This window comes from Paramisgurnus dabryanus, chromosome 11 (genome assembly GCF_030506205.2).
Source record: "Paramisgurnus dabryanus chromosome 11, PD_genome_1.1, whole genome shotgun sequence".
NCBI classification, from domain to species: domain Eukaryota; kingdom Metazoa; phylum Chordata; class Actinopteri; order Cypriniformes; family Cobitidae; genus Paramisgurnus; species Paramisgurnus dabryanus.
The window spans coordinates 3463767-3489919 of record NC_133347.1 but is presented as its reverse complement, the minus strand read 5'-3'; the positions used below and the strand labels follow the sequence as shown (position 1 = coordinate 3489919).

Below are 26153 nucleotides of genomic sequence, written 5' to 3'. Positions count from 1 at the left end.
ACCATTACACAACATTACATTATATCAGAAAACTGAGAACTCATGCAAAATGGACAGATATACATTTAAAATGTCATGATAAAAACAAATGTAAAATTTTTTTGAAGTTAAACATGCAAATTTGCTATTTAATTAATAAAATATTTACAAAAAATCTTAGGGGGTACTTCAAGTAATTAATTTGGGGTCAAAGGCTGACAAAAAAGTTTAAAAAACCACCATGCATTACAGCAGGGGTGTCAAACCTAATTTCATCCCGGGCCACATCAGCATTACGGTTAATCTCAAAGGGCCGGTTGTATTTGAACGACTGTATGAATGTATCAACTCTTTTATTACTGTACATTGCATAATTTCTCTGCATTTGCTTACTATTGGTTTTGTTAATAACTCAATTAATACCTAGCTTTGAAAGTAGAAGCCCAGGCAAATAATGACAAAGTGTATAGAGTACAACTATTCTACAGATTATTTTTAAAATAATTGTGGTGACAAAAACACATGTTGTATGTGAGTACAGTACACTCAAAATGTTCTGTTATCCTTCATTGTGCAGGTCAGAAAATGAGAGGCATTTTAAGATACAAACTCCACCACAATATGAATTTTTTAGACACACATACTCTCACTTGTCATTTCTTGCCATCTTTACAAAAAAGCTGTGATTTTTTTACCTGGCTTTGAGTGTCTGATTGAATGACGTCTCGTGAGTTCAGTGTTGTGGGCTACAGATCAATAGTTTCAATCGTTTATTAAAAGTAATCAGTTCAGATGAGTCATTAGTTCGCGTATGTAGCGGGAATAGACGCGTTGTAAACTAATCTCAGCTGGACATCGCGAAACATTTCTGTACACGAGACGGAAAACATTTTCTTGCTGGATCCGCGTGAGCGTGCGCGAGAGAGGGAGAGAAAGAACGAGCAGATACTGTCCGTTTCCATATGCGGAGGTCGCATAGTCAGCGTCATCAAGCCTGGTTTATTTAAGTTAACTGACCATTACATTCGCAAGTCATACGCATATTACAACTATTTACTATAAACAAAGAATAATATTTAACTTTATAATTGTTAATATTCTGAAACAAGACAGTCTTGATGACGTATGCAGCCTGGAAATGCGACCTCCGGAGGCTGCAGCGTTCGCATTCAGACACGCCCACTCTAGTAGTGTGCGCGTGCGGGGCACTGCTCGTTCTTTCTCATGCAATCATCAACATAATCACTGTAATTACATTACAAAAAGACTTTAGCGGGACAAAAATTAGTTTTGATGGCTCCTAAAAAAATAAATGTAGGAAATAACCTGCAAAAAAAATTATAATAACAATAAAATAATCTTTAAACTCTCGCGGGCCACATAATTAACATAATTTGTAAACTCTCGCGGGCCAGATGAAATGAGGGGGCGGGCCGGATTTGGCCCGCGGGCCTTGAGTTTGACACCCCTGCATTACAGCATTACATTAGCAACGCAAAGGTTATGGGATTGATCCCAGGAAACAACTAAAAAAAGAAATGTAAAGATTGATTGCACAAGCTGCTTCGGATAAACGTGTCTGCCAAATGCATAAATGTAAACGTGAAAGTATTCCCAAGCCAAAATGCAGACTTTTTAGCATAATGTTCCTGTGTCCTTAAACAGACAAAGCCACAGTGTTTACGCTAATAACAGTCTCTGCATTTTAGACAAGTGTTTTAACATTTAATAAGTATTACCTTTAAATTATCTAGAGATTTAGACTTGTAACAGCTGCGTAATGGGACCGTATCAATTTCTTTTCATTGTTGTATTTGTGTGTCTGGAACGCTCTGTTCATTCCATCTGTGGCTGTGCCGTAAACAGACAGATTTGATGATGGTTCAGTGGCATCGGGGGCAAATGTGGATTATTTGATGTGATTGAGCTCACTTTTATTCTTGATAATATTTAGGGGTGATTTTACATAAGAATAGATCAAATGCAAAATACAACAGCGCATAATGCAAAGTGCATGCAGTGAATGGAGAGCAAGCATCTGGGTGTAGACCAACGGTCCGAATGAATGTAATTAGAGGTAACAGCCTTTGATGTGTTGATAAAACAATATGGGATATTTCTCTTTTGATATGCAATGCATCACACATGCTCTGTTTGCATATAAATGAAACTGGCTGTTGCCCAACAAACCTGAAATTGAACGACGGCCGTGCTCTTTAACCAAAGTTTTAGATTTAAACCCAGTTTAAAGGGTTTTAAGATCTCATAGGAGATCTCATCTTTCTTTGTTCTTCATAAAACATGTATTCAGGAACCCAGATGTTCAACTAGTATACAACTGAAGTGCAATATGTCATAGGTTCAATCCCAGTGAGCGTACATACTGATAAAATTGTATAGATTGAATGCACTGTAAGTCACTTTGGATAAAAGTGTTTAGATGTAACTGTGTGGTCATGAATTCATTGATTTTACCGATTTTGTAATATAAAGATCTACAGGATACTATGATGCACCGATATAAAATTTTCCACCAATACCGATACCTGATTATTCAGACTAATATCTACTTATGCCAATAGTTTGGTGGTTTTCAGTGGTGGCCGGTGACTTCTCTTCTGAGGTGCGCAATTTTAAAATATGTGTACCTTTGCATCATGCGTCTTGTCAAAATACATGCCTGCTGCACACCCGGCGAAAGGGTTTATGATAAAAGAAATGCTCACGTTCACAAAATACTTGCAAGACACTAACTTAACACTAAACTCTGCTTAAGATTTTGACATTTTCTGTAGCTGTGATTATTTATTTATATTATATTTTGGTGCTGCTCAAGGTGTTACCTGTCACATGGAAGTGATAAAAATGCCTTGTACTGTAAATGTCATGATAGATGTGCTATAGTGTAAAATCTGTCTAAATAAACGTACCTTATCAGATGAAATGTGACATAAATGATACATGTAGATATGGATATAATTTAAAAAAACAGATGGGGAATTGCATTGTGCAGTTTATTTTTATCTTTGTGGACAATAAATCTTAAGGGAGAGTTAACTTAAAATGAAAATTTACTCACCCTCGTGTTGTTACAAAACTGTATAAATGTCTTTGTTCTGCTGAAAAAAATCCTACTATGAAAGTCAATGGTTCACAAAAATGGTTTGTTTACAAACATTGCTCAAAATATCTTCCTTTATGTTTATCAGAACAAAGAAATTAATACAGATCTGTAACAACATAAGGGTGAATAAATGATGACAGCATTTTCTTTTTTGGGTGAACTATCCCTATTTCCTAATAGGCGTCCAAACACAGCTCAGATGTCTAGACTTAAACCAGGAAAACTTTGGGCTGTCAGTGAATATTATTGGCCCAAAAATAAAATAAATAAACAAAAGCCAAACACCTTGTAATCACTGTTGACTTTGCTTACATGATGAAATATCATCTTACAAGTTATTTTGGCAAAAACAACATGTAATCAAAATCAAGTTTATTCAGCATGAAGTTAAAACAACTCGGTTTAAAACAAGTCAATTTACCCAACTATTTAAAGTTTTGTCTTAAAGCTATCAATGAAAACTATTATTAAATGCTTCACATGTCTGTTTTAGTGTCTGCTGGGATTTTGAAACTAAAATATCAACAGGCAAATTTCATTTCTTGTGACCCCATCTGTTTTTTTATAAAGCCACAGCAGTGTAGGTAACAGACTATTATCAGCATCTCTATTCAGGAGTGATGCTTTGCCTCTGTATTTGCTCTTTCAGACTCTCTCTCTAATCCATATGGTTTGTGCTGACAAGCTTATTGACGGGCTTATGATGAATTCGTCTGCGTAGATAAAGTTTTCCTCATTAAAGCTGTCCTGCGAACATGAGCTGTCTCTCGCGCTGCGTGTACTGTCAGCGATGCGGCTGAAGTCAAATGCATAACTGAATAAAATTAATTCACAAAAACTTAGTTAAGTGTCACACTAACTAAAACATTTTGATGTATTGTTTTAGCAAAACTTAATTGCTTTATCATTCGTTATTTAAAAGCAAAGTTACTGTATTCACATTACAGTCAAGAATGATGGCTGATATGTAAATATGGATTGACATGTGTTAATGTTTGTGATGCCACAACTGGTACGTGTTTCTTTGCTTAAGGCTGAGTTTAGGCTGGTCAGGATGGAGCTTTACTTTATTAAAGTCTACATAAGATTTTATCCTTTGTTTCAAAAGACCTACTTTTACTGAATATAATATCATAAACTAAACTGACTTTACGTTAAGTTTCATTTGGCCATTTTTGTCCAGGCAGGTTCTGGAGGCAGCAAAGAAGTCCAATTTGACCGGTCACTTTAAGTTTGTGGGATCAGATAGTTGGGGAGCGAAGAGTTCTCCAATCCTGGACCAAGAGGAGGTCGCTGAGGGTGCCGTCACAATTCTGCCCAAAAGAGCATCGGTTGAAGGTATGAGACTTTATGCAGATTTCCTGAATAATATTTTAGTGCAAAAAGTCTCCTTATTCACCCCAACCTACAACCCGTAACCGGCCTGGGAGAATTTTTGTCTTTCAAACCCAGCAAGCAATTTTATATTTAAAAGATATCTTATAGGGCTCCGTCCAAACACAGTATAAATTTAGTCATCTAACCATAGCCCACAAATAAATAAATAAATGAGACCAAACACATTGTAATCACTATTGACTGATGGAATATCATACATAGCATACATCCCAAGTTATTTTGGTAAGACATATTACCAAATTCAAGAAATGTAAAATTCAAGGTTATTTTGGCATGAAGTGGGTTACTCATGGCTGGACTGCATTGGACAAGGTTGCCAAGTCCATGGTTTTCACACAGAATTGGCCTTTTTTTAACTCTTTTTCATGACCGCAGGTTGAAGCGACTCTAATAATGGAGACTGTCCTCCAAAAAATAACAACATCATAGGTCGTTTGTGCAAGCACCTTATTACGACGTAAAGTGACGTATTAAGGGATTAGTGTCCTCTAGCGGCAGTAGCTTATATATACAACCTGTTGTTACTTTTTAAGTTTTTTGCCTTATACATCAGATTAGAACATTTAATTTTATACGTTTGTAAATGTAGAAATGGTTTCATAAACATTTATGCTATTTTAAAGATATTTTGGAGCATCTGATCCCACCCTCACCCTTACTCTAAACCCAACCACTTCTCAACCATATAAAACACAACACATAAGTAAAAGTACAGTCAGGTATTTATTGCATAAAACAGTATAAAAGTATTAAAAACCATTCGCGTTGCAAACCTCGCAAACTGAAGCCATACGATTACTTTATATGAAGAACGCACAGTCAGATCTCATTCAAACATAAACCAGCAAGACGTACAGTAGTCGCAGTCACAAGAACCAATAGCGCTTCACATTCTTTGTTGACGTAATGATGCGATTGGTCACGAGACACACGATGCCTTTTCACAATCATAGATGATGTAGCATCGCTTCTTCTGACGGAAGTTTTTGTAACGGTGTACACTGGATCTGAAATTTACAGCGGATTGTGATCAGTTTTGCGTCTTTTCTTTAAATAAATTGATAGTTTGACCTCGGTACACTTGGAATGTTTTAAGTTCATTTTTAAAAAGTTGTGATTGTTTTTATGCTGTGTTTATATCATATAATAAATAAATGGGTACGTTATATGTTTTAAATGCCTGAATAGTGTAATGTGTAATAAAATACAATTAATCCTGGCAGATTAAATTGAAAATCTTATCCCATCATAGCAAAATTATTCCCCAAAATATCATTTTGTACCCTAATATATTAAGTTTTACCTGCTGCTGGTAGAGGCGCTAAATTAGTAAATGCATCTATTGGTCGTATTTGGTGAAATGGACAAACGACCAAAGCAACGGTATGGGTTGGAGGATATGTTGTAATAATGTGATATTAAGCCCCAGGAATGCGAATTTTAGCAGATGAACCCCCTCGAAATGCTGGTTTTGCTGTGAACACCTGGCAGTCCTGATATCGGGTCTATAGTTAACCTAAGCCCTATTCGGACAGTAATTGTTTTTCATGAAAATGTCTGTAAAAATACATTTGCATGCCTCCTCCGCAATAAAACTCATGCATTCGGATGAAGATAAATTGGTGTTGGATGTGTGAGTTTATAATTCAAAACATATTGGGCCCTATCTTGCACCCAGCGCAATTGACTTTGTCAGTGACGCATTTATCATTTGTATTTTGCACCGGCGCACAGCGGGTTTTTCCCTCCACAGACGCAGGTCGGCAAACTAGGGAATGAACTTGCGCTCCCTGGGCGGTTCAGCGCAAAAAAGGAGGCGTGTTCCGGCGCAAACCATCCCTGATGCTATTTTGCAGTTTCAAAAAACAATTGCGCCACTGACCAAAAAAAACTAGTCTAAAGTCAGTGGCGCGTTGCGCGTGGTTCATTATGCTATTTTAAGGGCGCATGCTTGACCATAATGTATAGTGTGCACAACGCGCACTCACTTTGCTTATCTAATCTACACAGATGCAACAGTTATTTTTGCAAATCATAAATTGTTACAATAAAAAATATTAACACATGAGATAAGGGAAATCATAGTGGTGAGCATTTGTGGTGATAGTTTTATTGTGTGGCTGCATTAAAAAATTCTCATGCAAATAACGATTAAAATATTTTCTGTGGCTGTATTACGTTTATTTTATGTAAATAATAATTAAAATGTTTTCATAAGAAACCTTAATGTATATGAACTTGATTTGTAAGTTTACTTTGGGGTTGGACCTTGCTTGCATTTCTTGCACTGTAAAGAAAACTTTGCTGCCTTAAATTTTTTTGTTATATCAACTCAAATTTACAAGTCATGCCAACAGAAATGAGTTGTCACAACTTATAAAATATAGTTGAGAAAAGTCAACTTAAATTTATAAGTTATAACAACTTACCTGTAGTTATAACAACTCATCTCTAGTCAAGATAAATAATAGTAAGTTGAAATGACTTGTAAATCTGAGTTGATTCAACAAAAAAAATTAAGGCAGCAAAGTATTTTTTACAGTGTGGGTCCGATTTCAAAGCCCCCAAACCCTTTCAGCGGTGAGGGTGGACGCAGCGATGTCCTCTGCTGGCGTCAGGTCCTGAAGCAGATCCACCTCCCGTTACACGGCGTGCCCGATTTATGCTGGCAAGCTTGGGATTCCCCCGTCTCCTGACATCATTGTAGCGCTTGCGGCCGTCCTGGGGATGCCAGCTCGTGAGACAATTGTGGCTATTTCCTCTCACGCCTGTTTAACCAACGCTGATTTAGGCGGGTTTCTCCTATCCCCATACAAAACAACTTCTCTGTCTTTGACTGCTCTTACAAGAACGTCGGTCTTCTCGGCTGTGAACCGCTCCTGACGTGCGCCTGGTAAATCCGTCATAATAATAGCAACCCACCATGGAACTTGCGCCCTTGCATTTTAAGGGAATTTTGGATAGCGTTCTGATTGGTTTATTTGAGGTTACGCCCAAACCACACCTATGAATAATGAACCTACTTCAGACAAACCCCTTATTGATTTGCGCCTGGCGCATGAGTTATTTCTCCCGCCGGGAAAATAGCAACAGCGCCCAAGATCCGCCCACAAACTCACTTGCGTTTTGCGCTTCACACTTGCGTTTCAGATCGTTAAAATAGAGCCCCTGGAAATGCTTTGCACATGTGGTTAATTACACGATTATTCACATGACCCGGATACTTGATAATATGTATATGGAATACTGTTGTGCAATTTTAAAATTGTATTTAGCACTTGTTGCTGCTAATAAAAGACATTTTGAATGTTTTTGGGATTTTCTTCTCTTTATTTATATCAGCTCCCACTTGCTGTAGAAGAGCGATAAAAGATTGTGCCCTACTTCTCATCATTTCAGTTATGAAGATGTTTAAAATGCTCGCAAAGAAAAACGCTTGACTGAGGAAGAATAAACGTGAACTGCGTGCACCATATGGTGCTTTTTAGTGGTCTTAAAGGAAGTGCAGAATGACTTTTGCATTGATCCCCTTTTATAAACCCAGAAATCTGGATTCGGATGGCAAATTTAATTACCACACGACCTTGATGTTTGTCAAAAAAACTGTGGGTAATTCAGCCAGTGGTCGGAGAAAAACACATTTTGGATTCAGATAAAATCAATGACTAGCTCATAAATGATGAAAATACCTTACGTCCCCACGAGAAACGATTACCGTCCAAATAGAGCTCTAGACAATGAAATGATGGCTATTGCTTGTGAACACTAATTTAGTGTTTAAGTTATTTTCATTCTTATTTAAAAATAATGATTAATTCTAGGATTGGGTATAGGGTAGAAAAATAACACGGACTGCATGTGCAAATAAACAGCACTATAATTTTTATTTCAAAATATTGGCCTTTCTGTTTAGGATTTGATCAGTACTTTACTACTCGATCCCTGGAGAACAACCGCAGAAATATCTGGTTTGCTGAATTCTGGGAAGACGACTTCAGATGCAAACTTACACGACCGGGGATCAAGATCGACCCAGAGAAGAAAAAATGCACAGGTAGGAGCAACATGAATCAAAACTGAATTCTTCAGCTACTGTAAGTTGCTAGGATTCAAGAATACAAGAGGACTTAACATTAACATGTTAACAACTATATCTACTAAAAACCCATGAGAGTTTCCAATCAAAATATTTGAATTTCTTTTAGCTGTATAACCTTTCACCTTTAGTCATTCTCTCTCTTCCAGGAGAGGAACGGATCAGTCGCGATTCCCATTACGAGCAGGAAGGAAAGGTCCAGTTTGTAATTGATGCAGTGTATGCTATGGCTCATGCTTTGCACAACATGCACCAGGATTTGTGCCCGGGAGCTACGGGCGTCTGTGATAAGATGGATCCAGTGGAAGGTCGCATGCTGCTCAAATACATCCGCTCTGTAAACTTCAACGGTGAGTCAACATCACAGTGGCATGAGCGATGGCATCAGCCCCCCGTTTAATAATCTGCAGAAGTTTTGCTTTTGTCTGATGTATGACAAGTATGTAGTTGTGTACAGTGTTGTACATATTGACATGGATCACCCATATATGTACATATTCAGTAGTATATGTCTGTAATGAAAGAACATAGTGACTGAGTGATGTTTAATGTGATTTCATTCATTCTGACTTATTAACACAGTTAAAGAATTATAATCCTCATGATAAACAAATGCAAAATGTTGAAAAAGTAGTTGAGCATCTGACGGAGTATTTCTGGGCTGAACTCATGCTTCCTCTTTCCTACAAGTTTTTTTCGAACATGGGTACTCGTTACATATCAGTGACCCCCCTTATTCCTTTTATGGGCACTTCCTCTGGAAAAGCCCGCCCACATGTCTATCAGAGTGAGAGCGAACGAGGATGTCTGTGTTTTGTTGGCAATCGGCACGTAAGTGCATATAATGTAAACGAAACAAACATGTAGTGAATCATAAGTTATCCAGAAATAGTAGGATAATGTTTTGTGTGTGTTGTTTGCTCGTGACTCACTCCTCCGGCTGGACGCATCCCGAATCTGGTGCTTTCTGATCTGTCTTTTGTAAATCTGGTAAAAACTAAAGACTTTTCGGGGGTATGAAGGATGTAATACTACTCTATAGGTACTCAATGAGCAGAAACATGTGGTATGTGAGCTTTAAAAATGACAAAGCAACATAAAAAGATGATTAAAATTATCCATACAACCATGAGCTTCCTAAATCAAAAATAGTGTAAAACAACATCAAGTCCTAGAGTCATGTCGACTTTCTATATGCATGTACTTACTAGCTGTGCTACGGTAGTTTCTTCGAGATTGTGTTTTTCAAAATGATTCTAGAATGACGGTCCGACTGGAAGTGGGAGCGTTGATGGGAATTCCTTCATGGAACGCCTCAAAACATCTGTGCAAATGTGAATATATTTGCTAGAGGTTTGCATGAGTACACTATCTGAAATTAGGGTACAAAAGCTGTCACTGGGACGGTACCCTTTTAAAAAGAACACTTTTGTACCTAAAGAGTGCAAATTAGTACCGCAAAGCAACATACATGTACATATTGGGACCTATTTGAAGGGTATTGTAACTTTATTTCAGACAGTGTACTCATGCAAACCTCTGGCAAATACATTCACATTTGTTCAAATGTTTTCAAGCGCTCCATCAACGCTCCAGTCGGACCGTCATTCTGAAATCATTTTGTGGAGCGTTTGCCTGGAGGCTATCTTCTGCAATGTGCATTATTTTGATGCAAAATAAACACATGAACGTCCTTAGTTTCACCCCAAAAATTCTAATAAATCTGTCTTCCTACACAGGATGTGCAAACAGCGGAAGCAAAATTGTTTCTTTAAGGTCTTAAGGGGTAACTTAAGGATATTAGTTTTTAATGATGTGTTGTTTATGGGAAGTGATCTAGTAAAGTAAATATGCATACAGTACTGTGCATAAGTCTCTTGATTAAAATGCAGAAATGTATATACAAAAACAGAATAAAAATGTATGCAACAAAGCTCTTGCACAATACTGTACTCAGATTGACTTGCACATGGAAAACATTTAGCTAAATGTTTACATTTAAAGTTTCAGTTTTACCTAGAAATGTAATTTCATCATCATTTATTCACTCTTATGTCATTCCAAACTGCTATGATGCTTTATCAGTGACACAAAAGAAGATCTTAGCTGTTCTGTCATTCGAAGATGACCAAAAAAACATCATTAAAGTGTCATGAAAGACTCGTGTGTTATATTTCATGTCTTCTGAAGCTACTGTGAGGAACAGTCAGACCAAAGATCATCTTCTTTGGAATATAGTGTACTGTACAGACTGTACTTTTATTATCCTTTTAAAAGCATTATGGTCAGCGGTGCACATCACTTTTTTGGCCTGGTTCTTAAAGGAGGACCTGGAGATGTTGCCTGGTACTCAAACTATTCATGGCACAGACGTCTTACATGCTGTCATCATCACTAATCTCCTGACTACTCTTTTCGCCATATCTCTTTGGTTTAAGCATGGTAGATGATGGTGTAGGGAAAGCAGGGCACAAAGTAACGCTTTTTGGCTTTGGCTCTATCATTCAAAAAATATTTAAGTTAGATTATTATTTTTTTTACACAATCAACACACACATTTATGCTACAAATGAACACTTAAAGTTTGTTTGTGGGACCTGCCATTATCATACAATTACACCGTAAGTGACAGGAGAGCAAACGTGACAACTTACCCCATAGGTGGGGTTCATTGTAACAAACAGAGGGTTTGAAAATTTTGTTTAACACAAATAATTCAATCAAATTCTGTTTAAATACTAAAGGTGGATATTGTTTATATATCTGCATATAATAGATAGATATCCACACATTCATCCAGTCGTGATCCTTCATCTAAGGATGTAAATACAGGGTTCCCATGGGTCCTTGAAAGTTTGTGAATCTGGGTGAAAAAATTCAAGGCCCTGGGAAGTTTTTGAAAATATACATACATAGATACAGGTCATTGAAAGTGCTTGAATCTATTTTATGCAAGAAGTTTTCTGGAAAAAAATCCATATTATTCCCTGTGTAGTGTAGGCTTTTTTGCATATAGTTGTGTTTGACAAAAGAAAACATTTGGGTTACGTATGTAACTGTTGTTCTCTGAGAAGGGAATGAGACGCTGCGTCTCCTTTGCCATACTTCCTGCATCCCTGTAACGCCATCTTTGACAATATTTCAGATAGCGATATACTTCCTGGCTCTCGCGTCACCCTGTCTTTGTCGTTAAGCCTCACCATTGGTTGAATTTGATACACACATTCAGACACACTTACCCCTGGAGGCGTCCCCAAAGTGTCACCGCAGTGACACAGCGCGAGTTCCCTCGAGAGGGAACTGTAACAATGTATCTTAAAAGGTAACACGATGTAACCTTGCTCTCACTTGAAATGTGTCCCCACATTTAGTCCTTGAATTTGAGGGTATTAGACCTGGAAAGTCCTTGAAAGGTCTTTGAATTTGAAGTTGACTAAGGTGTGGGAAACCTGTAAATAGCGAATCTGCCATGGTGCAAGCATGACTGACTTTTAAAGAGAATAGGAGATAAGACTCAAACACACCCATAACTCATTTAAAGAATAGTTTCTTCCATCTTTGATCTAGCAGTGGATTTGGACGCGCCCTAAGTGCACCTGCAGCATGCGCTTTACACCATGGTCTTAGATCGTTAAAATAGCAACCTATGAATTCAGGTATGAAGGTGAATAAATGATCGCTGTATGTTAGTTATTTTGGACAGACAGTTCTTTTAAAATCTTATTAAGGACTAAAACAGATATCACCACATGTAATATTCAGCAGGATAAAGTATGCATGAATAGAGCGTCTATACGACAGATGGTTGTAGAGCGAAGTGAAGATGTTCGGGAGTCTCTGTGGAGAAGGAGTGACAGGAAGAGGAGGTGTTCAGGGTTTCTAGCACTTGACATCTCCTCATGATACCTCTGACTGTGGTCATGCTCTCAGAAACTGAAGATCGCACGTTTTGTTTTATTTAAAGGAAAACACCACTGTTTTTCAATATTTTACTATGTTCTTACCTTAACTTAGACAAATTAATACATACCTATCTTAGTCAATGCGTGCATTTCATCTTTGTACAGCGCGTCGTGAATGTGTTAGCATTTAGCCTAGCCCCATTCATTCCTATGGATCCAAACAGGGATGAATTTAAAAGCCACCAAACACTTCCATGATTGTCCTATTTAAAAACTGTTACATGAGTAGTTACACGAGTATGTATGGTGGCACAAAATAAAACGTAGCGATTTTCTTCTAAATTCATCCCTGTTTGGATCCTAAGGAATAAATGGGGCTAGGCTAAATGCTAACATATTCACGACCCATTGTACAAAGATGAAGTGCATGCATTGAGAAAAGATAGGGATGTATTAATTTGTCCAAGTTGAGGTAAGAACATAGTAAAATATTGAAAAACTGTGATGAAATTATCATTTCATTTGCTTAGCCCTATCTGCAATTGTTTACACGTTTGACCTCTAAATGAGGACGTTTGTTTTCTGATGTCAAATAATTCCAGTTTGTTTTGTCATTGTCAGGTAGTGCCGGAACTGCGGTCTTGTTTAATGAAAACGGCGACGCTCCTGGACGTTACGACATCTTCCAGTACCAGATGAGCAACACCACCAATCCAGGATACAAAGTCATCGGCCAGTGGACCAATAACCTGCGAATCAACGTAACTTCATATCAGTTTTCATTTAGGACAGTTCTTTTCATTCATCTATTTCTCTTATTAAAAGATGTTCATGTTTTGTCAGGTAGAGGAAATGCAGTGGAGCGATGGATCCACTCAGATTCCGGATTCTGTGTGCAGTTTTCCGTGTCGCTCCGGAGAGCGGAAGAAAATGGTGAAAGGCGTACCCTGCTGCTGGCACTGCGAACTCTGCGATGGGTACCAGTTTCAAGCCGACGAGTTCAACTGCGAGACGTGTCCCTTCGACATGCGTCCCACCCCCAACCGCACGGCATGCCGGCCCACACCCATCATCAAACTGGAGTGGCATTCGGCCTGGGCCATCATTCCTCTTTTCCTGGCCATTCTCGGCATATTCGCCACCTTGTCGGTCATCGTCACCTTCGTCCGCTTCAACGACACGCCCATCGTGAGAGCCGCGGGACGTGAGCTTAGCTACGTGCTCCTGACCGGAATCTTTCTCATCTATTTCATCACGTTCCTCATGATCGCCGAGCCCGAGACGGTGGTGTGTGCTTTCCGCAGGCTGCTGCTGGGTCTGGGCATGTGCATTACGTACTCGGCCATGCTCACCAAGACCAATCGCATCTATCGCATCTTCGAGCAGGGCAAAAAGTCTGTCACGCCGCCGAAATTCATCAGCCCCACTTCGCAGCTTGTGATTACATTCGTACTGATCTCAGTACAGGTGAGCAATAATGTGTGGCTGGTTTTGGAAAGCTGATGCTAATGGGATGATAATTACATTTTTGCTTCCCGCAGCCTGCATGCTATTTCACATAGTACACGTGCTAAATAGTGTGTGAGATTTGAATAAGTGCATCCAAACTTAGTTCATTGGAAATAATTTGCTATACTTGTTTTGCAGAGCGATTTAATTTACAAAGTTTATAAAGGTACAAAAAGTGCATACTTATAGTATGTAAAAATTGTAAAAAATACATTTATATTTTGGTTAAATGTGTTTAATGCAGCACAGTTTGGTTAAAGAAATTTTTTTTTTATAATATCTTATAAGGCCTGTTGTATTTATTGCTGTTAGTCGGGTATGCATCCCGCATACTAGATACTTTTTGTTAGTAAGGCAGGACAAGGCTAAAGTTTATTTGTTCATTTCATACAATATCAAACGTAATTCAAAGTAGAGGTCTTCTTGGGTCCAAAGAAATGTACTCGACTCGAAATGACCCGAATCACTTTTTCCTGAACCTGACGTGCCTAAATAATTTTTTTTAAAAGAAAGACCCAACCCGAGACAAACCAGTGACTTTTTTTTAACCCGACTTGACCCGAATGTAAACGGCACCGACGTGTGTGCAGTGTGCAGCCCCACACGCATCAGTCAGACATAAAAAAAACACGGTGGCCTTGCAACCAATTTGGCCCACTGCTTCGCTTTACCAAGGTAACCGCTAAAATGTACATTTAAAATTGACTGACATGTGTCACAACAAAAATTAACCTACCGCCAGCCACACAATGTCGCAAGCGCTCTTGGCAAACAGAGGAAAGATTGGAAAGGGACTCGATGCACACATGCGAGATAGTTTGGTCGTCTTGGGTCCCTTCAGCAAAAACACATTCATTTTTAATTACCCGATGTCGCTAATAGTATACCCGACCCGTGTCCGAGGGACACGTGAAACTTTTAGACCCGAACCCGCTCGGGTCGGACCTCGAGTTTTCGGATTTAAGTGAACCTGTGAACAGTTAAAGGGATAGTTCACCCAAAAATGAAATTTTCTAAGCCATTATATTAGAAAATTTTCTAAGCCATTATATTAGAAAATGTCCTTGGTGTTCCAAGTTTTATAATGGTAGTAAATGGTGCTTTCGATTTGAAGTTCAAATAAGTCCATCCATCCTTCACAGAAGTAATCAACATGGCTTCAGGTGGTTAACAAAGACCCTCTAAAGGGAAATCAATGCAATTTTGTAAGAAACATATCCATATTTAAAACTTTATAAACTATAATAACTAGCTTCTGGTAATGGGTGAGGGTTAAGAGGACTCTGAGGAGGCGGCGCCATCCAAAAACGAGGAAGGTACACAAGAAAGCGGACATTCAGAAGCCAGCCCTAACTACGAATATCAATATTTACCTTTTAAATATTATCTCATCTTTTAAAACTTATTGTGATAGCTTCCACAAGGAATGTGAGGTCAGGCATTCCCATTTAACTAATGAAGGAGACTCAAAAGGAGGCAGTAGTTACCTAAAGCTACAATAATGTTATCTGACTTTAAACATGTTCATGTGGATTAATGTGTTGGTTTTGTCAATAACAGCATCCAGACAGGCAGATTTCGCTGTGTTTGGTTGCTCTGCAGACACTGATAAGCTGCACACATCATCAGGTTGAGTGCTTGGCTTTCGCTTGTGCCAGGCTAAATGTGCGAAAGCAACAGATTCAGCATCAATAATGGCTATAAGTGTTACAGGGGACACGAAGGACCCTCTCCTGTCCGATAAACATGGCCTGATTTGAAGAATATTTCCAAAGTGCTTTGTAGTTTATCCCCGAAATGATGTGCATGACTCATTGGAAAGAAGCGCGGGGGAGGCGAGATTAACGGAGGGTGAGAATGATTGACAGCAGGACGTTTCTCCTTCAGCACCTCCTCCAGCGCATGTTGGCGGATGCGTCACCGATGCGAGTGCTCCACCGAGCTTTCTGACAGCAACATCTGTCTCGACAGCAACACGCCGGCCACCCGGCTGCTGTTCTCCTACCAGCCGAACAAGTTTATCAGAAAGTTTACCTGATGAGGATGAGTCACTCTGTAATATGAAACTTTATGTGCAGATTTTGTATTTAAGATGTTTCTTTTGAGGAAAAAACACACACACACAGTTAACGGTACCCGTTGACTTCCATAGTAGTTCTTTGTCCTACTATGGAAACGCAAATGTGTGCTTACCATCTTTGATTGAAATACACTCACCTACAGGATTATTAGGAACACCTGTTCAATTTCTTATTAATGCAATTATCTAATCAACCAATCACATGGCAGTTGCTTCAATGCTTTAGGGGTGTGGTCCTGGTCAAGACAATCTCCTGAACTCCAAACTGAATGTCAGAATGGGAAAGAAAGGTGATTAAAGCAATTTTAAGCGTGGCATGGTTGTTGGTGCCAGACGGGCCGGTCTGAGTATTTCACAATCTGCTCAGTTACTGGGATTTTCACACACAACCATTTCTAGGGTTTACAAAGAATGGTGTGAAAAGAGAAAAACATCCAGTATGCGGCAGTGCTGTGGGCAAAAATGCCTTGTTGATGCTAGAGATCAGAGGAGAATGAGCCGACTGATTCAAGCTGATAGAAGAGCAACTTTGACTGAAATAACCACAGAGGTATGCAGCAAAGCATTTGTGAAGCCACAACACGCACAACCTTGAGGCGGATAGGCTACAACAGCAGAAGACCCCACCGGCTACCCCTCATCTCCACTACAAATAGGAAAAAGAGGCTACAATTTGCACGAAATTGGACAGTTGAAGACTGGAAAAATGTTGCCTGGTCTGATGAGTCTCGATTTCTTTTGAGACATTCAGATGGTAGAGTCAGAATTTGGCGTAAACAGAATGAGAACATGGATCCATCATGCCTTGTTAGCACTGTGCAGGCTGGTGGTGGTGGTGTTATAGTGTGGGGGATGTTTTCTTGGCACACTTTAGGTCCCTTAGTGCCAATTGGGCATAATTTAAACGCCACGGCTTACCTGAGCATTGTTTCTGACCATGTCCATCCCTTTATGACCACCATGTACCCATCTTATGATGGCTACTTCCAGCAGGATAATGCATCATGTCACAAAGCTCGAATCATTTCAAATTGGTTTCTTGAACATGACAATGAGTTCACTGTACTAAAATGGCCCCCACAGTCACCAGATCTCAACCCAATAGAGCATCTTTGGGATGTGGTGGAACGGGAGCTTCGTGCCCTGGATGTGCATCCCACAAATCTCCATCAACTACAAGATGCGATCCTATCAATATGGGCCAACATTTCTAAAGAATGCTTTCAGCACCTTGTTGAATCAATGCCTCGTAGAATTAAGGCAGTTCTGAAGGCAAAAAGTGGTCAAACCAGTATTAGTATGGTGTTCCTAATAATCCTTTAGGTGAGTGTATCTTCAAAATAAACTAGAAAAAGATAAGGGCAAGTAAATGATTACAAAATGTATCATCATTTTTGGGTGTCAACACATTAGACAAAGTTAACACATCAACACCTAATGAAGACTATTAAAAAAGTGTGTTGATCCTGTTGTACTTTTACCTTTGGACATAAAAGTAAAAATAAGTTAAACAGCTGTTTTCACCCGGTGGCCCTTCACACCTACACTACGTTATAAAGACGGATATTAAACTTTTGTATCCTCAAAAAAGCACTTTAAAAGCCATTATTAGGAGCAGTCGAGCTGAAAGGTGGTCTGTTTTAACCGGTAATCTTGTACAAATAGGTGCCTGGAGAAGATCTTAAACACAGCCTCTGTTGCACTTTACTCTCCATCAATCTAACAGCGGCTCTCAACGAGTCTGGTGCAACCCGGCCATTAATAATAAGCTCACGGTTCTGTCTCCGCAGCTTGTGGGTGTTTTCGTCTGGTTCGGTGTCGTGCCACCGCACACCATTGTGGACTACGACGAACTGCGTCCCCCAAATCCAGAGCTGGCACGTGGCATCCTGAAGTGCGACATGTCTGACCTGTCCCTCATCTGTTGCCTGAGCTACAGCATCGTACTGATGGTCACCTGTACCGTCTACGCTGTCAAGAGCAGGGGTGTGCCCGAGACCTTCAACGAGGCCAAGCCCATCGGCTTTACTATGTACACCACCTGCATCGTGTGGCTGGCATTCGTGCCGATTTTCTTCGGCACGGCCCAGTCCACAGAAAAGGTCAGATTGGAGAACATGTATTTATTTGCTTCATGTCATGCCAATTGAATTTTTTAACTTGATTGAGACAAATAGCGCGTGTTTTCGCGGCATCTGCGTCACCAAATTTGCATGATTTGTGTCGCCCCACGTGAGTTTGCATCTATTTGCGTCTTTGCATTGACATTGTATGTAATCTCCTCGTGCAAAACGTATGTAATCGTGCGTATGCCCTATTGCAGTATTCTCTGACATTAAGAATTTGACTCAAAATGTTGCTGTTGTAAAATGATTCATCCAGTCGTCACACATTTAAAATAGGACAGAGAGCAATATCACACATTAAAGTTTCAATTGTCATCCTATAGGAAATGCAACACTTCTATTAAACGACTTCATGTGTTTACACAACAGCATGTGCTCTTCAATCCCTCAACAAAAGAGCAAAGCTTAGCCGACGTTTAAGTCTCGGAATAGTAAGTGATGTGAAATGAAGTCATTTCAATATAAAGCCATTCCAGTAAGCACCAACCTGCCAGTCTCATGATAGCGAGTCCAAGTTGTATTGCGCACAGTTTCTGTTTTGAAGGGCTTTTGATATTGCAGACGGGGAAGGGGATGAGATGAGAAAGAGGAAGTCATTTTTTTCCCTCTATCTCCCAAAGACACACCGTGACACAGAGACAAAGGCGCTTCCGCCCACCAATGAGGTTCTGAGGGTTTTAATGTGGGAGGTGGATGATAACGGGAATGTTTGGGAGCCTGAAAGACAATGTCTGCTCTACATCTTCATAAAGCCAAAAGCCTCGTCAGCAGGAATTAAAGCTTTAGTCGTTGCTTCATTGATTAAACAGCCAAGGTTGCTTCCCACTTTAGTTCTCGCTGCTAATGCAATGTGTTACTTTGTATATGAAAATGTCTCTTTGTAGGCATTTTTTTGGCCATGACATCCACATATGACTATTTTAAGCATGTGGGTTGTGGCGTGTCCCAGCAGAACGCTTTTTTGCTCAAACATTGCTTTTATGGGAGAAACAACTGTGATATAAAGATGTCTCATTTACATTTACGCATTTAGTGGACGGTTTTATCCAAAGCGACTGTAATTGAATAATAATGTATGCGTTTTTGTTAGTATGTGTCTTCCCCAGTGACAGCTTGTGACTTCTTTTCCGAGGGGCGTGGTTAAAAACATTGTTAATATTGTAGTAAAATTGTTTTTACATAAGGCTACCAGTTGTGTTTTGCAATCACTTTAACTGTAAAAAAAACTTGGTCGTTTTCATAAGGGTGAGCATTTTGGTGGTCCTGTGCCCGTAACCCTCTTTGTGTGATGTAGATGTTCATCCAGACGACGACGCTGACTGTGTCCATGAGTCTCAGTGCCTCTGTGTCTCTGGGGATGCTCTACATACCGAAAGTCTACGTCATCATCTTCCACCCGGAGCAGAACGTGCAGAAACGAAAGCGCAGCTTTAAGGCCGTGGTCCAAGCCGCCACCATGTCCTCGCGGCTATCACAGAAATCCTTGAACGACAAGCAAAACGGAGAGACGAAAATCGAGCCGGACAGGACGCAGTAGCAGGTAACATGCCCTGTAATATATGATAATAAACAATGCAACACAATACAATAGGTCATCTGGCCTACAGCAGAGATTTTAAGGTGCCCTAAAATTTGAAATGAATCCTTGTTTACCAAGTGAGACTTTAAGCGTCTGAGTTATGTTTTACAATGTGTGCTGCAACAAGATATCCTGTCTCTATTGGTTTACACCAAGCTGCCCTCAAATGACTTATAACAGTAAATCTGCTGAGAAATGCCATTCGCTAATAAATTTTATTGCAATAAACTGTCCTCAAAGCTCTGAAGATGGGATTACTGGAGAACTCAATGCCTTAAAATCAATATTTAAGGTGCCCTGAATCCTTTTAAGTGAGTTGTATTGAGTGCTGTTTCAGATCCATAACATCTTTCTCTTCGTCTCCACCTCTCTCTCTCTCTCTCTCTCTCTCTCTCTCTCTCTCTCTCTCTCTCTCTCTCTCTCTCTCTCTCTCTCTCTCCTACTCTTTCTCTCTGCTCAATTTTTGCAGTGAAATGCTTTTGGGTTTCTTTTCTGCTTGTTCTCTATCTCTCCAGCACACATTTGCTTTCTCATTACACAGAGTCTAAAGCAGCACATTTACCTTATTTAGCTACTGGAAGCAAAAATCACTAAAGCTGCACAAAATGATGCTGGATGATTTGGATATTCCACCGGGTTGCATTGATATTTTGGTGCACAAACAGACACTGAAAGCATTAAAAGCATGCATAAAAATGAGCGCATTGAGTAAGACACAGTAAACTTCATCCATTTTAATGGATATCGTCATAAAACAGATAAAACTCACGTTCTCTTCTTTTAAATCCTATTTTAACAGATCTTGTTTCATATTTTGATTCTAAAATTCTGATTTTATCAATGAAATTGATTACACTGAAAGTAATTGATTAAGAAAATCTGAATATGAATGTCATTAACAATTGGTTTGCACACTTCACAGGGAACATTATTTCTTAAAATGTGTTTTGTTTATTATGTTTTGACACATTTTACTCTTTAAAAACAAGACAAACGTATGGTGTTTTATTTAGGATATAAAATCTCAGAATTAAAGGGGTCATATTATGAATATTTTTTAAAGATGTAAAATAAATCTTTGGTGTCCCCAGAGTGCGTATGTGAAGTTTTAGCTCAAAATACCCCACAGATCATTTATTATAGCATGTTGAAATGGCCACGTTGTAGGTGTGAGCAAAAATTTTGTTTTGCGTGTGTCCTTTAAAATGCAAATGAGCTGATGAAATGCAGACACTGATGCAATGATGGTAGTTGAAATTGAAACTCCATTGTGCCAGCAAATCAATAGCAGCTGTCAATTTTCTCTCTCTCTCTTTTCTCAATTTTGACTTTTTAAAGTACACTTTTACACATAAATACCCTTATTTAGTGATTTATGTTGATGTAATAAGCAAAAAATCTAATTTTAATATTTATCCAATTAATTGATTAATCAAAAAATAATTGTCTGATTATTGATGATCAAAACAATCATTAGTGACAGCCTTACTTTAGTCATTGACAACAAACACTACACTGTAAAACATGCAGCATAAAGTTCAAACAAGTGTTCTACAAGTCAATTCAACCTACTATTTTAAGTTTTGACCTGTGACAAGTTGACATTACTTATGAAAACAAGTTGAAATCATTTAAATTAATTTGTTAAGTTAAAGTAACATAAAATATGTTGATTTGACAAAAATGCGTTTTTTACAGTGTTATAGAAATCATCATAAATAAAATCATCTGTTTTACAACTGAACAGTGGTGCCCGGTGACTTCTCTTCCGAGGAGCGCAAATTCAAAATATGTGCTCAGTGCGTCATGTCAAAATACGTGCCTGCTGCACATGCACGATAAAAGAGACGTGTTCACAAAATACTCGCAAGACACTAAACTCTGATTACACATGAGATTAAGTGAGTATCTGGCAAATGTGTGAGTCTCTTTTATCATAAACTCGTTAGAAGCTTCTGCAGCAGGCACGTATTTTGACATGACTCGTGGTGTACATAGGTTCACAAATGACGCGCCGAACACATATTTTGAAATGACAAAAAAGCATTTTTTAATGCTGCGTTCACACCAGCCAGGGTAGAGGCATCAAGCGCAATTTCAATGTTAAGTCAAGTTTAAGACGCATTGACGCGCGTCTGGATGTCTTGCGGCGCGAATGAGGCGTTTAGTGCGGCGTGGTAGACGTGATTCCGCCTCATTCGCATGTCCAGTTTGCGCGAATGACGCAAATTGAGCAGTGGCGCGGCAAACAAGCAAATTGAAAAATTTGAACTTTGGCGGATAACACGCCGCATTAACCAATCAGGAGCTTGCTCTAGTAGTGACAAGATTACAGGAAGCGAGCGGAGTCACAGAAGCCCCTCCCATGACGCGAATTTCCACGTGAATGTCTCGATGACTAGAATTTCACACGCCAATGAAGCGAGTAAACTCAAACTGTTCAAGCGGCAACTAGGTGCGGTACACGCGAATTTGACGCCTTAAACGTGGCTGGTGTGAACCCACAGTTACAGTGTAATAGAAATCATGGGAAAAAATATATTTGTTTGACAACTGAACAGTGGTGCACGTTGACTTCTCTTCCGAGGGGTGTGAATTCAAAATATGTGTTCAGTGCATCATGTCAAAATATGTTCCTGCTGCACACGTGCGATAAAAGAGACGTTCACATTCACAAAATACTCACAAGACACTAACTTAAGACTTAACTCTGATTACACATGAGGTTAAGCGAGTATCTGGCAACCGTGAGCGTCTCTTTTATCATAAACCCATTCGAAGCATCTGCAGCAGTCACAGATTTTTACATGACACATGATGCACATAATTTGACATGACGAGCGACACACATGACAGGTTAAATACATGTTGTGACCCTCAAAAAGAAGTCACCGGCCGCCACTGCAGCTGACCGACAGTTATACTTTATGACCTGTGTGTTGGTTTTAGATCTCACACTCGCTCTATCACTCCTGTGCCCTTAAATAAGGGATTTTATTTCCAGAAACCACAGAGAGACAGTCTGTTATGTCAGTATATGATGAATTACTCTGGACAAACATCCAGCTGGTTGAACAACAGTACTGTGCTCACATTAATAGTCGTTTTAAGCTTCTAATGCTTTTTGTGATTTACAGTCAGTAAATATGAAAATATCTGTAAAAGAAATAATAAAATATGATTAAATTAAGCACTACTTGATGTGGCTTAGTGGAAAACACAGAAAACTGCATAGCGACACCCCGGCAACCCACCGCATCACCCCAGCATCATACCAGTGAGTTTTGAATGGGAAAACAATACATACATTTTCACATCTTACTTTCTTTAAATGTAGCTACTTCAAAATCCTCACCATTGTTATCCCACTGAGACTGCAATGAATAGGAGGAATGGTGAATCACTTTCTCCAAAAAAATGTCTTCGCCTAAAGCAGCAGTTTTGATGGCATTCCCTTACTGACATCAAGAACAGCTTCTACAATGTGTATTCATGAGAGATATAACCATGAGAGGACTGTATTTGCCTGCAGTCATAGGAAATACGACCAAACCGCCATGATTCACTTAAGTTATAGTAGAAAACACCCACGTCCAACAGAACTGACTCCATGATGCATTTTTGTCCAAGAGTCGGATATAAAAAGAGCCATGATCTATTCTGAGCAGACACATAAGACGTGATCTTGCTTTCTCTCTAGATCTGTCAATGGTGGATGGTGCTTTGAAGAGAAAGTTGTTAGGAGGGAGAACCAACGTGCACGCAAGACTTTTTATGTCCAGAAGCCTTTGTCACACAAAATTTTTGTTGTTGCTTGACCTTTTGTGCTGAAATTCGTACTAAAAAGCACAGAGAGGTCTTAGTGAGAGGTCTGATGAGATATTGTGAGACTAGATGCTGTCAAAAGAAAACACGATGCAGTGGCTCTGTAAGTATAAAGTCATGATTTTCTTTGAAGGTAACTTATATTTAAAAAAATATTTTGAAGACTTTAAAAGGCAAAACATTTTTACAATTAAATTATACCTCCCTGCACACCTGTCACTTTCACAAAGTACACCTTTGTACCTAAAGAGTGCATATTAGTATTTCATATTGGTCCCAAATACACATCAGTACCTAAATGGTACATATTAGGACCTTTTTACCAATGAAAGCTTTTGTACTTTTCTATCCGAATTTGTGGTTGCCTTGCTTGGATTTTTTTTCCCTACAGTGGTTGTCATTACATCCTCTACCAGTAGGGGCTTACTGGGTCACTCACTAACCAGTCAAACTTACCAACTTGGTTTGGGACCACTGTCTATTTGTGCAGACAGTTTACTCTTCATTCAATACATTGTTTGTGACTGTTGCTGAGTTTCTCGTATTTACAAAACTGTCTTTGTATTTACAGATGACCCTTGGAACAGCTGTTTACATTTCAGATCACAAGGGAACAGAATCAGAGTTTTGCTGGGTTATATTTTATTGGTTCCAGGTGTGGACGGTAACAAAGCCAACATGCTGTGAAACACAAACCGCAAACGCTGCGAACAGAAAACACTTTATCAAGCATCTTTGTTTAACACTTGAAATGCTTCGTAGATAGAAAGTGTTCAAAGCTTTTCCCATGCAGAGGATTTTCGAAGATAGCACAGCACAATTTGGATTAACATCTCTTTTCTCTTCCTTTTTTACCTTGATACGAATGTCATTTTGGTTATTGAGTTTACTGTGTGATTAATGTAATGATTAATGTAATAAGATATAAGCATGAGGTGTTTACAGTGGTGTAGTTTTGGACATTATTGCACTGATGAAAGAACACCAGATCTGATAAATACTCTCTTTTCCTCACTTTTAACCATACAGATTAGCTCAAACTGTGTCATATTACACAATTTTATTTTAGATTATAAGATGAAACAATGACTTAGACCCTGTTTTAAGTTGAGTTATGCATCTTATATATCATGTTTTAACTTTTATATTTATTGAAAATAGTTTAACTTGGTGTTATCAGTTAGTGTTTTTTTATTTTATTAAATAATGTTTATAATAATTCTTTATTGATTGATCTCCATGGCCAAAGATATGTTGGTGCTTGTGTAGAAAAACCTGGAAAGGATATCCGGATAAAAAATATCAATACAGCATCCAAAATGCATCGTGAGTTTAATGTACATGGAAACTGGCTTTACTTTGTAAATAGAAGAAGAAAAAAAGAATATAAGTATTATTTTGTGCTTGACTGACAGTTTGCATGGGAAACTCTGACAAGTCTTATTATTGTGTTACCCGTGTAACATGATTGCTGTATGTATGTATGTTTGATCACTTTTAACAAGACCTTGACATCTTTATATTTGTTACAAGTAAATTTACTTGGATCTGAAGCTGAATTGTTTAAAGTTGTAAACAGACAAAGCAATTCAGACAAGATGTAATACAGTACAGTTCTGTGCTCTGAATGAAACTTACTCTTCTGAATCTTGCAGTTTACAGTTTTTGTTCACAAAAATAATGTAATAATGCCCTACAGCAAGTTTTTAAACAGATGTTTATAGACTGTATATATGGTCAGTGCTTTTCATGCATGCCAGAATAATAAATGTTTTAATAATGTCAGCGCCTGTTGTTGTCCTTTTATACAGTATATTATACAATTTTCAATACTATACTAATATTTCATAAAGGCAGTAAAAGCCTACTTATTTTATTGCAAGCTAAACACAAGGGTCCGTATTCTCATGCATTTTAGTGTTGTTATCATTAACATTCAGGAAAATGTTTTTTTTTTTTATAGTGGGACCATGCACAATTTCTAACATAAAATTTCCATTTCATGTACCGGATTTAGCCAAAGGCTAATTTCCATCCGTAGTTTTAAGAATTAAAATGTTCCCCAGTTTTAATGACATATAAACAAAATAATTTTGGGTGTTTAGGACATTTTAGAGTATTGTAATAGTTCAGGTGAATGTGAGTGGCTGTGCATTGTTGCGCAACACTGCCACATTGTGGTCATCGCATCATCATACAGCAAAACATTTGGCTACTTTAATAGTATACTTGTTATTAATATTAGATTATAAATATTATACGTTTTCAACCTGGTAGCCTACTTGGTAATGATGACTGTACATGAAGTTATCGAACATTTTGGACTTAAAATATGAAATAAAAACGTCCATGTTCAAAATTAATTAAATTGTAAGATTGCCATGTTGTAACTACACATTAATAATCTTTTTTATATACATATTAACACACAGTAATACAGAGACTATTTAAAGTGTGTTCATGCGGCCCTGCGCATATGGATTGGCGTATGACTTCAAAATACTGCGATAAACGACAATTCTCGCGCTACTTTGA

General features: G+C 38.6%; 1 protein-coding gene across 1 annotated transcript in view; it reads left to right on the top strand.

Annotated features, from left to right (window-relative positions):
• The window catches only part of grm6a (glutamate receptor, metabotropic 6a), a 70549-nt gene extending 45146 nt beyond the window's left edge, over window positions 1–25403 (top strand). The window contains exons 5-12 of the mRNA XM_065248140.2: window positions 4287–4441; window positions 8415–8555; window positions 8747–8947; window positions 13121–13260; window positions 13343–13966; window positions 17879–18190; window positions 19509–19754; window positions 24190–25403. Of these exons, the coding sequence (XP_065104212.1) occupies window positions 4287–4441; window positions 8415–8555; window positions 8747–8947; window positions 13121–13260; window positions 13343–13966; window positions 17879–18190; window positions 19509–19751 (1816 nt within the window). The 3' untranslated portion in view covers window positions 19752–19754; window positions 24190–25403. The remainder of the gene's footprint in view (window positions 1–4286; window positions 4442–8414; window positions 8556–8746; window positions 8948–13120; window positions 13261–13342; window positions 13967–17878; window positions 18191–19508; window positions 19755–24189) is intronic.
• Window positions 25404–26153: the final 750 nt, after the last annotated feature.